The sequence below is a fragment of the Odocoileus virginianus genome, chromosome 33 (genome assembly GCF_023699985.2).
Source record: "Odocoileus virginianus isolate 20LAN1187 ecotype Illinois chromosome 33, Ovbor_1.2, whole genome shotgun sequence".
Classification (NCBI taxonomy): domain Eukaryota; kingdom Metazoa; phylum Chordata; class Mammalia; order Artiodactyla; family Cervidae; genus Odocoileus; species Odocoileus virginianus.
The window spans coordinates 4,369,605-4,384,702 of NC_069706.1; the positions used below are offsets into that span (position 1 = coordinate 4,369,605).

The 15,098-nt window shown below is 47.9% G+C and overlaps 1 protein-coding gene across 13 annotated transcripts in view; it reads left to right on the top strand.

Moving 5' to 3' along the window:
- Positions 1-15,098, top strand: part of RBFOX1 (RNA binding fox-1 homolog 1) — a 2,345,672-nt gene that overhangs the window by 298,598 nt on the left and 2,031,976 nt on the right. For all 13 annotated transcript variants that reach the window (XM_070460568.1, XM_070460569.1, XM_070460570.1 and 10 more), the window contains exon 3: positions 14,635-14,694. In XM_070460568.1, the coding sequence (XP_070316669.1) occupies positions 14,635-14,694 (60 nt within the window). The remainder of the gene's footprint in view (positions 1-14,634; positions 14,695-15,098) is intronic.

Consider the following 15,098-nt stretch of genomic DNA (forward strand, 5'->3'; position numbering starts at 1 on the left):
GATGGCCTTACATCTATGTCAGAACCTGCCTTAACGGTCCTTTCCTCCAGGGTGAGCCTGGAGCCTCCTCTTGGAGGCAGGCTCATCCCTGCCCCTCTTCGTCTCACCGGGTGGGGGTGGAGGGGTGGTGAGGGCAGGCCAGGGCCCTTCCCAAACAGGCCAACCTGGGGGCCTTTCCTTTATCTCAACTTCTTCCTGGAGGAAGTCTGCAGGCTTGAAGATTCAAGGAACGTCGGCTGGGCAGGGTTGTCTGTCTTCCCGGGGGGAGTGCCGGCACCCAAGCTGAGGACCCCTGGAGACTGTGCTTGACTGAATCTAGAGGAAGAGGGGGCTTCCCTGGTGACTCAGTTGGTAAACAATCTGGCGGCAATGTGGGAGACCTGGGTTTGATCCCTGGGTTGGGAAGATCCCCTGGAGAAGGAGATGGCAACCCCACTCCAGTATTCTGGCCTGGAAAATCCCATGGATGGAGGAGCCTGGCAGGCTACAGTCCATGGGGTTGCAAAGAGCAGGACACGACTGACTGAGCGACTTCATTTTCAGAGGAAGAGCGGGAAGGGGAAGGACTCATATTTGCATTTTTTTTTCCTGACCCAAAAAAAAAAAAAAATAGTAGCTAAAGCATGAGTCCACTTAAAAATAATTGCCAATTCAGATTGAGCACTTTTCATGTGCCAGAGACCATGCCAGGTTTTCCATTCCACAAGGAATGGAAATACAGCTAAGACCCAGGCCTTACCCCAAGCAGGTGGCACTCAACAGGGAGAATGAACCACTTGCATGATCAAATACACTGAACACACACACATAGTGATACCTCCTATGTGCCGACAGGGACTGCACTGGGGGTAGAAAGAGCAGCATCTCTGGGTCACAAGTGGGCCTGGTTCTTGGGGGAGACAGTTTCCCACAGAATCATGCAAGTAATGAATGTGAATTAGTAATCATGAGCTTTAGGAGGTGCCATGCTGTACAGGATGCTGCAAGGGTATATCAAAGGATATATCTTACCTGGTATGGCACATCACAGAAGGCTTCCTGGAGGAGGTGATGTTTAGACTTTGGCCAAAATGGTGTATAGGAGTTCAAGAGCAGAATCAAACCAGAGCACTTTCCAAGCAGGGGTGATAGCAGGTGGAGCTGGAGCTCAGAGAATGAGAGGGTCAGGAGAGGAGGAAGAGGATGAACAGGGGAGCTGGGGACAGACCCTGGGCAAGGCCTTATTGCCCCAAGTAGGGCACATGGACTTGACCCAGAAAAGGGAGAAGCACCCAGAGGTGGGAGCTATGTGAGCTTTAGGAAAGGGAGCGAGGATGCTCTGATATAGACGAATAAGTGCAGTTGAAAGCAAAACCGAAACACTCATGTGGGGTTTGTGCATGAGGCAGGGATTATATTTAAGCAGCAGTTGTTGAGAACAGAAGGTGGCTTCTAATTGCAGTTGTTCGGCATTGAATCCACATTCAAACTTGCAATTATTTCACCGTTAAAAGAGCTGACGGTTCCCTCTTCTGCAGGGAGGCAGTCCCGAGGGAGCTCTAATCCCAGGGACTTGGCTTTCTCCCGGCCCCCTGAGCCCCAGACCACACTCCCACAAAGCTGTTCTTGTTGGCTGGTCACACAGACAGGTTCACGTGGCCCATGAGGTAGAGGCAGGCTGAGGAAGGGAAAGGGCCATCTTAACAAGGACTCCGGTTGCATTCAGAGCAGCCGAGTGAGAGGGGGTGATGACACAGCTTGGAATTGAAATCAGTGTCTCGTCTTCTGCAGGACTTTAGCTGGAGCCCACAGAAAGCATCAGTGTTACCACGCATCAAGGTTTTGATGTGCTATTAGGGTCCCCACCCCCTTTAAAGATGAGAAAATTCAGACAGACAGGTTATATAGCTTTCCGTGGTCACATGTGGAAGAGAAAGCAGAGCTAAGGTTTGAACCCAGGAGTGTCAGGGCCTGAAGCACATCATCTTAACTTCAGTGTCCCTGATGGGGCTTGGAGCTTCCTAGGAGAGGCAGCTGCCATTAAGCCCCAAGTGCCTACCGAGTGTTGCAAAGAAAAGAAGAGTGAGAGCTATAGCCAGACAGACTCTGTCCCTCATCAGCTTACTGCGAATGCAGCCAAGCAAACCCTGGGCAACTTGCTTACCTTCTCTGAGTCTTGTTTGTGTTGTTGTTCAGTTGCTAAAGCATGTCCAGTTGTGACCCCAGGGACTGGAGCACACCAGGCTTCCCTGTCCTTCGCTATCTCCCAGAGTTTGCTCAAACTCATGTTCATTGAGTCAGTGATGCCATCCAGCCATCTCCTCCTCTGCCTCCCTCGTCTCCTCTTGCCTTCAGTCTTTCTCAGCATCACAGTCTTTTCCAGTGAGTCAGTTCTTCACATCAGGTGGCCAGAGTATTGGAGCTTCAGCTTCAGCATCAGTCCTTCCAACGAATATTCAGAGTTGATTTCCTTTAGGATGGACTGGTTGGATCTCCTTGCAGTCCAAGGGACTCTCAAGAGTCTTCTCCAACACCACAGTTCAAAAGCATCAATTCTTTGGTGCTCAACTCTCACATCCATGGTTCAACTCTCACATCCATACCTGACTACTGGGAAAACCATAGCTTGAGTCCCATTTATAAGATGAACCAGTTTCAGCCATAATATTGATGGTTACATTTATGGGCATGTGCCAGGCTCTGTTCTCAGACCTTTACGCATAGTAACTCATTTAGCCTTTCAGTGGCCCTCTGGGGAGGGTGCTATTGTTATCCTTCTTTTATCAGAGGTGGAAACTAAGGCACAGAGAGGCTAGGTAACATGCCCAAGGTCACACAGCAAGGGAAAGGTCCACTTTGGCTCTTGAGTTTCCTAGGTTGTTCTAGAGCTCAAATGGCATGATTCATGCAAAATTCTTACAACAGCCTGCCACACACACAACAAAGGCCAGTACATAGTTCAGGGATATCCATGAATGTTATTTAACTATCCTGAGCCTCAGTTTCCTCTCTGTGAAATAGTGATAACAACAGCTGTGATTTATTGGTTTTTTTTTTAATGGGGACGTCAATAAAATAAACAATATAATTTGAGAATACACTTCTTCCTCCTAATCAGAGCTGTGTACGAAGAATAGGCAATTTCCTAAGTAGTGTGAGTTGTAGTGTTAGATTGTATTGGGCTTCTATGATTATCTCATTTAACAGCCAGCTGGGAAAGTCGAGGCTTGGCGAAATAGAGAGACATGTTCAAGGTCATGTGTCTACTCGAAGTCAGTGCAGGTTGCTTGACCGATAGCCCGCACTCTTAGCCTCTGCATCACGGTGGTTCTCTGGCTGGTGCCCTCTTCCTTTGCAGGGGCTTGCCTCCAGGATTGGCCCGAGACCTCCGCCTGCCCCGCCTCAGATTCTGTTGAGTCCAGTCCACCTCCCTCTAATCAGCCTGCCCACTGCTCTGTGCCCCAACTGCCCCATTTCTGCATAAATGGCCCATGATGTCGTGCGGGTTACTGACAACGTCTCTCCCAGGAACCCTGAAGAAAGCCTGGGCAGATTGGATAAAAAGCCCTTGTCAGACATCCTAATTTTAGTGTTCTCCCCTGTGATTCCATTCAGGAAGTATTTATTTAACACTTCACTTGTTTTGCCATTCTCCCTGACTTCATTTTGCAAAAGCTCCTGTAATAATAACCCACGTCTCCTTCACCAGCAACCCCGCCCCCCGGCCACCCCTGCTGCTCTCGTCCTTGGGAAAACTTGAGTGCTGTGTTCAGTGTCTCGAGCCAGAAATATGTCCAGGTTTCATCTTGCATCACTAATGCCCTCTTCTATCTCCACGCAGCATCTCCCAGCGTTTTTGCCGGGACTTCTGCATGTCCCGTCTCCCCTCGTCTCCTTGGATATTGTTGCCCATGTGCCAGTAGATGCTTTTCATGCCTTGAGTTTTCCTCGCAAGGGCACAGCAATGAATCATTGCTTCTCTCCCAGACTTGTTTTTAACAGTCCTTCCCAGCTTCTATTCTCAAAACTCTTCCCTCACACGGCAGCATGAGCAGGCGGACTGTCCTCTCCCGAGCGTTGGGTACCCTGGGGGTTCAGAGGCCATCCCTGCACCACAGATAGGCAAGGAGGGGGCTGCAGTTACCCCCACCTCGCTTGCTCACCGGAGACTGAAATTCTCCAGGCGTTTCGGGGACCACAGTTCTGATCTTACTCATGCTTCCTTCTTGAGCCAGTGAGTCAGTAACTCTATTAGGCATTCCTGATACAGACTTGATTAATTTTAACAGCTTTTGAGATGAATAGAGGAGAAAGCTTTTCTTGATTGTTCAGATATATGTAGAAATGTGGTTTTATATATTTATTTTTATTTGAAAGGAAATATGGTCAAGGCAGGAAAAGAGAGACATCTGGTTCTGTAGGAATTTTTTTGTTGCTGTTCTTATTAAGAAAAAAAGAGGTAAAATTTACATAACATGTGATGAATCATTTTCAAAGTGAACAACTCAGTGGCATTTAGTACAGTATTGTGCAACTGCCATGTCCAGCTGGTTCCAAAACATAATTGTCTCCCATATCAGAACCTTGTGTCCATCAGTCAGTTACTTCCTGACCCCTTCTTCTCCCAGCTCTTCAGAATCCCTAGTCCACTGCCTGTCTCTATAGATTTGCCTATCCTTGGCATTTCATATCAGCGGGATCGTACGCTATATGGCCTTCGTATCTGGTTTATTTCACTTCGTGTAGTATTTCTGAGGTTTACCCACGTTGTCACATGAATCAGAACCTCATTGCTTTTCATGGCTGAGTAATAGTCCATCACATGTCTAGACCACATTTGTTTATCCATTCATTCCTTGATGGACATCTGGATTGTTTCTACCTTCTGGCTCTATTTGGGTTTTTCAAACGTTGCAGACATGTCTGGGATCTGTGGCTGCCCTCTGCACTTAGCTGATTTGCCCTTCATGGATATCCTGTGTCTCAGCTCACTCGCCTCTCTCCAGAGAGAGCAGTAGAGATCTAGGAGCTGCCGTGGTCAGTGAGAGCTACAGGGTCTCACGACGGGGAATCTGGCGTGGCTGCTTGCACATGTCCTGCCACTCCGTGGGGGTGACCTTGATTCTTCAGAGGACAGCCCCTCCAGAACTACCAAACCTCTCCTCTGGGTTTAGACCCATAGTTCACAGACTGGCAGCATATTGCCATTTCCTGGGCAGGTTTAAGAATTCCGAAAGACAGGGGTATGTGTCTGCGCATGGGTGATTCACTTGCCTGTGCAGCAGAAAATTACACAACATGTGAAGCGGCCGTGCTCCGGTAACAATTAAGGAAAGAATGACTGAAACTCCCGCTTTGCCTCCAGAGAGTCTCTCCTGAGTTATGTGGGGTCAAGTCCTGGCATTTTTTGTTTGTTTCTTGAAAGTGTTGAATGGTGGCCTCCAAAATGTATGTCTGGGTCCTACCTCTCAGAGGGAGCCGGGATAGAAAGCTCTGAGAAAGTGCTGTGACATGGCTGCGGTGGTTACTTACCTGTAACAGACATGACCCAGCTGCTTTAGTATCAGGCTTTGCTCAGAAGTGACTGGACAGTCCCTGGTATTTGCCAATGATCTCTCTTATAAGGGACTTGAATCTAGAATATAAAAAGAACCCTTGCCATTTAATTACGTAAAGACAAATAACCCAATTTAAAAATGGGCAAAGGATCTGAATACACAGTTCTCCAAGAAAGATACACAAATGGCCAACAAGCATATGAAAAGATGTTCAACATTGTTAGTCATCGAGGAAATGCAAATCAAAACCACAAACGAGATCCCACTTCATAGCGACTAGGATGGCTATCATGAAAACCACAGCTAATAACAAGTGTTGCTGAGAATGCAGAGAAACCGGAATGGTCATACACCATTGCTGGGAATGTAAAATGGTGCAGCCCCTTTGGAAAACACTGTTCTTATTAAAACAATTAAACCATATGACCATTATGCTTTGCCATGTGGGTTACCATATGACCCAGTAACTGTATTCCTAGGCATATACCCAAGTGGATAGAAACATATATCCATATAAAAGCATGCACACAAATGTTTTTATAGCAGCATGACTCTTAATAGCCAGAAGTTGGAAACAACCCAAATGTCCATCAACAAATTAGCAGCTAAACAAATTGTGGTCTGTTCATACAATGAAATCCTTTTCAGCCATAAAAAGGAACAAAGTTCTGATACATGCCACAACTTGGGTCAGCCTTGAAACATTTTGCCAGTCGCAAAAGGCCATGTATTGTATGATTCCTTTTTATGAAAGTCCGGATTAGGGAAATCCATAGAGGTAGAAAGATCAGTGGTTACCAAGGGCAGGGGCTGTGGAAGGATGTGTGTAATGTGCTCAGTCATGTCTGACTCTTTGCGACCCCATGGACTGTAGCCTACCAGGCTCCTCTGTCCCTGGAATTCTCTAAGCAGGAATACTTGAGTGGGTAGCCATTCCCTTCTCCAAGAGATCTTCCTGACCTAGGGATTGAACCCAGGTCTCCTGCATTGCTGGCAGATTCTTTACTGTCTGAGCCACCGGGGAAGGGTAGCTACAAACCCTGGGTGTCTAACCTTGGACACAGTCCACGATGGACTGGATTCATGGGTCCTGTGAGGTGACCTAGCCCTCATTTTATTTCCAGTTTTTTAAAAAGTAGTATTACAGACATAGATTCTGAAGCTCAGAGAAGTTAAGTAACTTTTCCAGAGTCACACAGCAAGTCAGCCAGACTCCCTCTGGAGCTCCACTGGCCCCCTTTGCAGCTCTCCTTGCAGTCTCCTGCCTGGTCTGCAGAGGATCGTTCATCTGAGTCCTGTTGACCCTGTCCTCCCCAAGTTCACCCTCAGAGCCTCGGGGCCTCTGGGCCAGGGTCTCCCTGGTGTGAAACCCAGCTTTCCATCGCTGCATATTGGATGCCTTAGACAGCAGCCTAGCATTTCAGAGGAGTCTGCATGTTACAAAAAAAAAGGGCAGCAGGTGTTATTTGGGCTAAATTGACCTTGAAATTGATTTCTTTATTTTATGACTTACTGAGAGGAGATTAATACTTTTTTTTTTTTTTCTGCAGTCTGAAACAATTTACATGGTAATAGAAGGCATAGTCAGTCAAATAAATTGCTGGAAGTGGTCGTGTTCCAAGGGAAAAAGAATACGGAGCTTACTCACATTGATTTCTTTGCCCCGGGGAGAAGCAGAGATTTTAACATCTGGGAATAGGGAGCTAAATTTTATCTCTCATTTTAAAAGCAGAGGCCTGAAGAGCTTAATCTGACATTTACACGGAATTTTCTAAGTTGGGGGGAACGAGGGAGCTCGAGTTCCTTGCTGAAGGTTAACCAGCGTTGACTCAGAAGGGCTCTGGTGGTTTGATTCAGGGAGGGCAGGTGGGACCCAGGTGACATTTTCAGAAGACGGGCCTTGGGAAGCCGGCTGCCCCACTCCCACCTGTGGAGGAGGAGCTGCGGCCCTGAGAGGCCGGTGACACAACCTTGCACCCAGGCCCAGGTGGGTCTGCCGGGGAACCCGGTGAGTGGGGACCCTGCTTCTAGTTTCTGGCTGCCCTCTCAGGGATGGGGTTTGATCTCAGCTGGTGTGGCAACATGCATGGATGGGGCAGCATTTCTGAGTGTGCTGGGATAGATTCTGAGACTGCATCTGGGTTCAGCAGGAGAATGCATCACTCAATTAATACTGCCTGCCCTGGGAACAGGATGGGCAAGTGTAGCTTGTGTGCCACATACTTGACTTTCCTGGTTTTTTTTTTTAAAAAAACATTTACACTGTTCCCCCCAGTACCAACATTCCTGTATTCAAGACCACATTGGCAGGGCTGTTGTCCCCCAAAGTGACCCCAAATCGCTTGACGTATCCTGCAGGCTGAGTTATTCTTCAGAAAGGAAAGTGAAAGTGGCTCCAGTCGTGTCCGACTCTTTGTGACACTTTGGACCATACAGTCCATGGAATTCTCCAGGCCAGAATACTGGAGTGGGTAGCCTTTCCCTTCTCCAGGGGATCTTCCCAACCTAGGGATCGAACCCAGGTCTCCTGCATTGCAGGCAGATTCTTTACCAGCTAAGCCACGGGGGAAGCCCAAGAATACTGGAGTGGGTAGCCTATCCCTTTTCCAGGGGATCTTCCTGGACCCAGAAATTGAACGGGGGCCTCCTGCATTGCAGGTGGATTCTTTACCAAATGAGCTATCAGGGAAGCCCAGAAAATGTCTATAAATGAATCTCTACCCAAAGGATTCTGCTAGTTGTTGTTGCATGCAGTTACCTTAAATTATTTTCTTTTCAAAATAAACTTAAAATTTTGAGATAAAATAAAAATTTTAATTGTTAATACATGTTGGAGCACGTAATTCAAACATCAGAAGAATAAAATTCTCCTATTCCATCCTGCGCAGTCAACTAGTTCCTCTTTCCACAATCAACTTTTCTATTTTTTTAAAGTCAGTTTCTTATCCATCTCCTGGAGGTTTCAATGCATGTGATACATATGCATATATTCTTAAAGCAGGGTACGGATTGTGGCATCCTTACATACCACCCTGCATTTTACTGTTTTCCCCTATCATTCTGTATTGGGCCACCGCATTATCTTTACTGGGAATGTCTGGATCCACCATAACTTATTTACTTGTTCCCTATGTAATGGAAATTTTGGTTGCTCCCGATATTTTGTAATCACAAAAAAATTGCTTCCCTGAATATCCTTGGCGTCAGGTATTTCCCACACATGCAGACATTCTATCACAGAGATTCCAAGAAGTGGAATTGCTGGTTTAAATATTATCAACTTTTAAAATGTTGCCCAGTGTGGACTTCCCTGGTGGTCCAGTGGTTAATCTTCCTGCAAATGTAGGGGACACAGGTTCGATTCCTGGTCCAGGAAGATCCCATGTGTTGCAGGGCAACTAAGCTCGTGTGCCACAACTATTGAAGACCGCATCCTCTTGAGCCCATGCTCTGCAACAAGGGAAGCCAGTGCAGTGAGAAGCCTGCACACCACAACTGGAGAAAGCCCGTGCACAGCAATGAAGACCCAACGCAGAAAAAAAGAAATAAATAAACGTAAAAAAAAAGGATTCCTGCTTCTCTGCACTCTTACAACTACGATCCTTTGTCCAGCTTTTATCTTTGTCAATCTTGGTAAAACAAATAAAAATCACCTTAATTTGCATTTGCTTTATTATGTGTGAAGTTACGGGTTTCTTAATGTCAGCAATAGACATTTGCATCACCACACCCTTTGTGAGCTGGCTGTCCATTGCCTTTGCTTGTTTTTTCCTTTGAGTTTTAACTTTTCTTTTATGTTATCCTTTGTCATCTTTCATGTTATGGTATTATTTTTCATGCAGAAAGCTGTTCAAAATTTTTTATCTTATGGGTTTGGGGTTGAAAGGAGAGAGCTCTTTACCACTTTGAGGTGACAAATACCTACATGAGTGACTTGAGTACATTATGCCCTTTAATTGGTCCACAAATTAAGGCATTGGTTTGATTTCCTTTTTGTTTTGGAAAATGCAGTCTTCATGGGGTGGTAAAAGTGTGTGTTGCCTGGAATCATGCAGGGACCATGATCTGGCCTCACAGGCTTCTCAGCCCTCCCTGTTTCAGCATCCAGACTTTTCAAGGAGTGTCGAACCCTCATGGTCAGTATGATTTAGGGTGTAATGAGATTGGGTAGCAGGCATTTGAAGAGTTGATCCCACCTCCCTTTCATAGCTGAGTTTCCTGCTGGTCTTAGTGTCCTCCGCTGGGTCCCCACCATACCCCCAACCCCTCACCCACTGTCCACTACTCAGAAGGCTTTAACTAGCCAAGGTCTTGGCCTTCTGTTAACCTGAAGGATGGGGTGGTGGTGTGTGTACTCAGTCATATCCAACTCTTTGTAACCCTATGGACTGTAGCTCACCAGGCTCCTCTGTCCATGGGATTCTCCCAGGCAGGAATACTGGAGCAGGTTGCCATTTTCTTCTCCAGGCTGTCTTCCCAACCCAGGGATCAAATCTGCATCTCTTGTGTCTCCTGCATTGGCAGGCAGGTTCTTTACCACCAGCGCCACCTGGGGAGCCCAACCTGAAGGATAAACCCTTTACAGTTCATTTTTGTGCAGGGAACGTCACATTCTAATGCCACCAACCACGTCTCTCCAGGAGCTCACACCAGGCCATACTGAATCCCTGAGAGGGTGGTGCTTGGCGGTTCTGCAGGCTCCCCACCTCAGTCATTGTTTAAACTGGCTCAGTGCCCACTGCTGACAATTTGTACCCCAGCTTCTGAAAGCTGTAAACTGAGTCACAAAAGGACAATAATTCCAGGGGCAGAATACTGGACTTCCAGGGAGGCCACGAGGCCCAGGGAAGGATGCAGCCAGCATCTAGGGAGACAGCCAGCTTGGGGGCCTGGTCCTTGACCCATGAAGGGGAGGCAGTTAGGTCTCTCTCCTGCTGAAAGATCTCATCAGGATGGACCAGCTTGAGTCAGAAGCTGTAGCTGTTTATAGGTGCAGGGTGGGGTGGGAACAAGAGGGGCTTTCTGGAAACGAGGACAGCATCAGATGGCTGCTTCCTCTCCCTTTTTTGAGAGACAGCATCTCTCATCTCTGTCTCCGTAATCTAGCTCAGAACCTATTCATGTGCTTCTCGCTGTTTTCAAGGTAAAGGAGACCCAGGAGCTCGGGTGAGGAGTCAGCGGCTTTGTGCAGGATGAGCAGGGACCGTGCCAAGCAGTGTGGGGCTGCCAGGGCAGCAGGTGCCTCCTGCTCGGGTGGGAGACGCCCTCCACGAGGTGGGAGGGCAGAGGGGGCCTGTGGAGGGGCAGACTGAGGTGGTGCCCCCTCCATCCCCTCGGGTGAAGGCTTCTCTGCTCCTGATAATGGACCCAGTGAGGGAGGGTCAGCTGAGCAGAGCCCGGGCCTCAGGGACCCCGGGCTCAGGTCTGGGATCAGAGGAGGCCCCTGCCTTGTGCGCGGTGGGGAATGTGAAGAAGGGGCAGAGGGAAGGAAGAGGCTCGTGGGGGCAGCTGGATAGACATTCCTTGGGTGGCCAGGTTCCCAAGTAAGGTCGTGCTTGAGGACCAGTAAGTTGTCTCTCTCCAGGCCCAGGGCTTCTTGCCACGGTGGGAGGAACTGCTCGCCAGGGGCCTCTCTTCCTTTCCAATCAGCTTCCTCTGGGAGGTTCTTTCGTTGTTGTTCAGCTGCAAACTTGTATCTGACTCTTTGTGACCCCATGGACTGCAGCATGCCAGGCTTCCCTGTCCCTCACTATCTCCTGAAGTTTGCCCAAATTCATGTCGGTTGAATCGGTGATGCTATTAAAAGTAAGGCTCTTAATTTTGGCTTAACCCTGAGTTCTTAAAGAGATGGGAATACCAGACCACCTGACCTGCCTCCTGAGAAATCTGTATGCAGGTCAAGAATCAACAGTGAGAAATGGACATGAAACAACAGCCTGGTTCCAAATCAGGAAAGGAGTACGTCAAGGCTGTATATTGTCACCCTGTTTATTTAACTTATATGCAGAGTAATCATGTGAAATGCTGGACTGGATGAAGCACAAGCTAGAATCAAGATTGCTAGGAGAAATATCAATAACTTCAGATATGCAGATGACACCACACTAATGGCAGAAAATGAAGAACTAAAGAACCTCTTGATGAAAGTGAAAGAGGAGAGTGAAAAAGTTGGCTTAAAACTAAACATTCAGAAAACTAAGATCATGGCATCTGGTCCCATCACTTCATGGCAAATAGATGGGGAAACAATGGAAACAGTGAGAGACTTCATTTTTTGGGGCTCCAAAATCATTGCAGATGGTGACTGCAGCCATGAAATTAAAAGATGCTCACTCCTTGGAAGGAAAGTTATGACCAACCTAGACAGCATATTAAAAAGCAGAGACATTACTTTGCCAACAAAGGTCCATCTAGTCAAAGCTATGGTTTTTCCAGTGGTCATGTATGGATGGGAGAGTTGGACTATAGAGAAACCTGAGTGCTGAAGAATTGATGCTTTTGAACTGTGGTGTTGGAGAAGACTCTTGAGAGTCCCTTGGACTGCAAGGAGATCAAACCAGTCCATCCTGAAGGAAATAAACCCTGAATATTCATTGGAAGGACTGATGCTGAAGCTGAAACTCCAATCCTTTGGCTACCTGATGTGAAGAACTGACTCATTGGAAAAGACCCTGATGCTGGGAAAGGTTGAAGGCAGGAGGAGAAGGGGATGACAGAGGATGAGATGGTTGGATGGCATCACTGACTCAATGGACATGAGTTTGAGTAAGCTCCGGGAGTTGGTGATGGACAGGGAGGTCTGACCTGCTGCAGTCCATGGGGTCACAAAGAGTTGGGCACAACTGAGTGACTGAACTGACCTGAACTGAACCCTGAGTTCATCTTTCCAGAGCTAGTGGTTGGTATGGACCCAAGGTGGCATTAGTGGTAAAGAACCCTCCTGCCAGTGCAGGAGACTCGAGTTCAATCCCTGGGTCAGGAAGATCCCCTGGAGTAGTAAATGGCAACCCTGCTCCAGTATTCTTGCCTGGGAAATCCCATGGACAGAGGAGCCTGGCGGGCTACAGTCCGTGGGGTTGCAGAGAGTTGGACATGACTGAGCACGTGGACCCCAGCCTGGCTTTGAATGGGAGGGTTTGGACCCCCAGAGCCCAGGGGCTCTCTCTCTTGGTTCCTGTTCCTGAGAGAGCCCGAGATGGGTGCTCTTGGCAGCTGTGCATCCCTGGACCAGCGGGAAGTGGGCAAAGGCCGGTCCGCCTGCGGCAGCTGTGGCCTCAGGGTCCCTTTCAGAGAAAGGAGCACGCAGGAGGCAGGGGCCCCAGGGCGTCTGTAACGCTTGGATGCAGTCCCCTGGTTGAGATCTTCCGTTGGGCTGAACTTGTCACTCAAGCAGGGCTTTTAGTTGGCTCAAGAAGGAAGTAAGAAAACCCAGCCGTTCTCGGAGCCACAGGACACCCGTCAAAGGAGAATCAGTGTGTCTGTCAGAAGCATCACCCCTTTGGCCCCACCTTCCCCCTTCTCTCCACTCGGGGGCCACCTTGTGCAGCCCCTGTCTGGGGGCTCTGATTCACGCTTAAGCCCACCCCTCTCTTCCTTCTTTCCTTAATTCATTGCTTCATTTTAGTAACCTGGGGGTCGTCGGTGGGGGTCGGTGTGAGGACTGTTCCTTGGAGAGGAAGGAGAGGCACAAATACAGGTCTGATTTTCTGGTTGTCAGCTCTTCCCGTGACCACTGACTGTGGGAAAACTGCAGAAAGGGAGGTGACAAGCAGGGTCTGTCTCCTCCTTGTGAGTTCAAATCTGTTTACAGACACTATCCTCTCAGGACTGTGCAGATGGGTCTGAGCAACTGTGCCTGGCCCAGCTCCTTCCCTCTGTCTCTCTCTCCTCTGGTCTCCGTGTCTCTGTCTCCATCTTGATCTCTTTCACATGCATGAACACACACACACACACACACACACACACACACACACATATACTTGCCTCTGTCTCTGCCCAGGAGGTTTAAGGGGTGACTTGAGGTGAAACCTGCTATAGGCACTGCAGGCATCTTCTGGGGGGCAAGCTCCCCAGACTTGGTTAGTGACTGGCTACGACGGGCTCCCGTGTGCTGCACACGGAGAGGTGGGTAAAGGCCCCACAGGGAGAAGGGGGTCACAGTGGTTAACACCCGTCCATTTAACCTTTTGGTTTAAGCCCTGGCTCCACAGCATCCCTAGTGAGCTGCCCTGGATGAGTTCTCAGCCTCTCTCGTGTTTCTCCACCTGTAAAATGGGGCTAAGAGCGAAACCTCCTTCCTGTGTCCTTGTGAGGGTTAAAGAAGAAAATGTATGAAGATCTCCAGGCACACAGCATCCCAGGTGCTCCATAGACTGGATCTGTCGCAAGTGTGAAACAGGGGAAAGTTACAGTGGAAGTAACATTGGGCGTGGTTTTCACGGGACCAGCTGTGTCCTCTTCCAACCCAGGGGTTGGGCCTGGGTCTCCTGCATTGGAGGCAGATTGTTTACCATCTGAGCTACCAGGGACGCCATCAAACCGCCACCTCTGTCCTCAGGCTAGGATGAAGTGTCCACATTCAAAAAATTCTAGACTGGTGCTGCCTGGTAGAGATGTCATGAGAGCCACATACACAATTTAACTGTTTCCCATAGACACATTAAAAAGTAAAAAAAGAAACAGATGAAATTAATTGTAACAATATATTTTATTTTAAATATGCATAATATATTTATATATTTAAACATACTAAAATGCTTTATTTTTATATATTATTAAGTATTATCATTCTAACATGTAATCGATATAAAAATATTAATGAGATATTAATATTAATAGGATATTTTACTCTTTTTTTTCTTGTGTCTTCAAAATCCACTATGTAATTAATACTTCCAGCACATTTCAGTTGAGACTAGCCATACGTGGTGGCTAGCGGCTGCTGTTTTGGGCAGTGAGGGTCTAGAACCCTTATAGGAGAAGGGGAATGGGAGGGAGGGCGAGCTTGCCATGGGATGGTGCTAAACTGGGTTACTACAAATCAGAATTTTTTTCCTCAACCCATTCTCCCACCTACTCCTGTCTTTGTTTTTGCCAGGACTACGCATCTGAACATTCAGCTTGCCTCTCCAGTGCCAACAACAGTCCGCACGACTCAGTAAGTAGAAGCATTTTGTTGAACAGATTAGAGTTTGAAACTGCATTTGCATCCTTTTCAGCCTTCTTGATCGCCGTCATCCATCACCAGGAGTGTGTATGTGTATGTGTGTGTGTGTGTAACCTAAAACTGATCTCACTGGAGAAGTAACTGGGTTTGAGGGGAATAAATGTTCTCAGGCACTCACTGAATTTCTGTTAGGAAACACCTGGGGCCAGAGCCTCAGCCCTGGTGCATGATGTGAAAGATGAGAACCTCCCTCTGAGAAGGGCCAGGTCGCTGGGGGAGCAGACCTGGAGGGAGCAGCGACCAGGGCAGGGGCCCCGGGCTAATCTCTTTACTTCTTGATGTGACGATGGGCCCCAAGGTGCTGGGAAAGTGGGAAGGAAGTTTAATGTCATCTG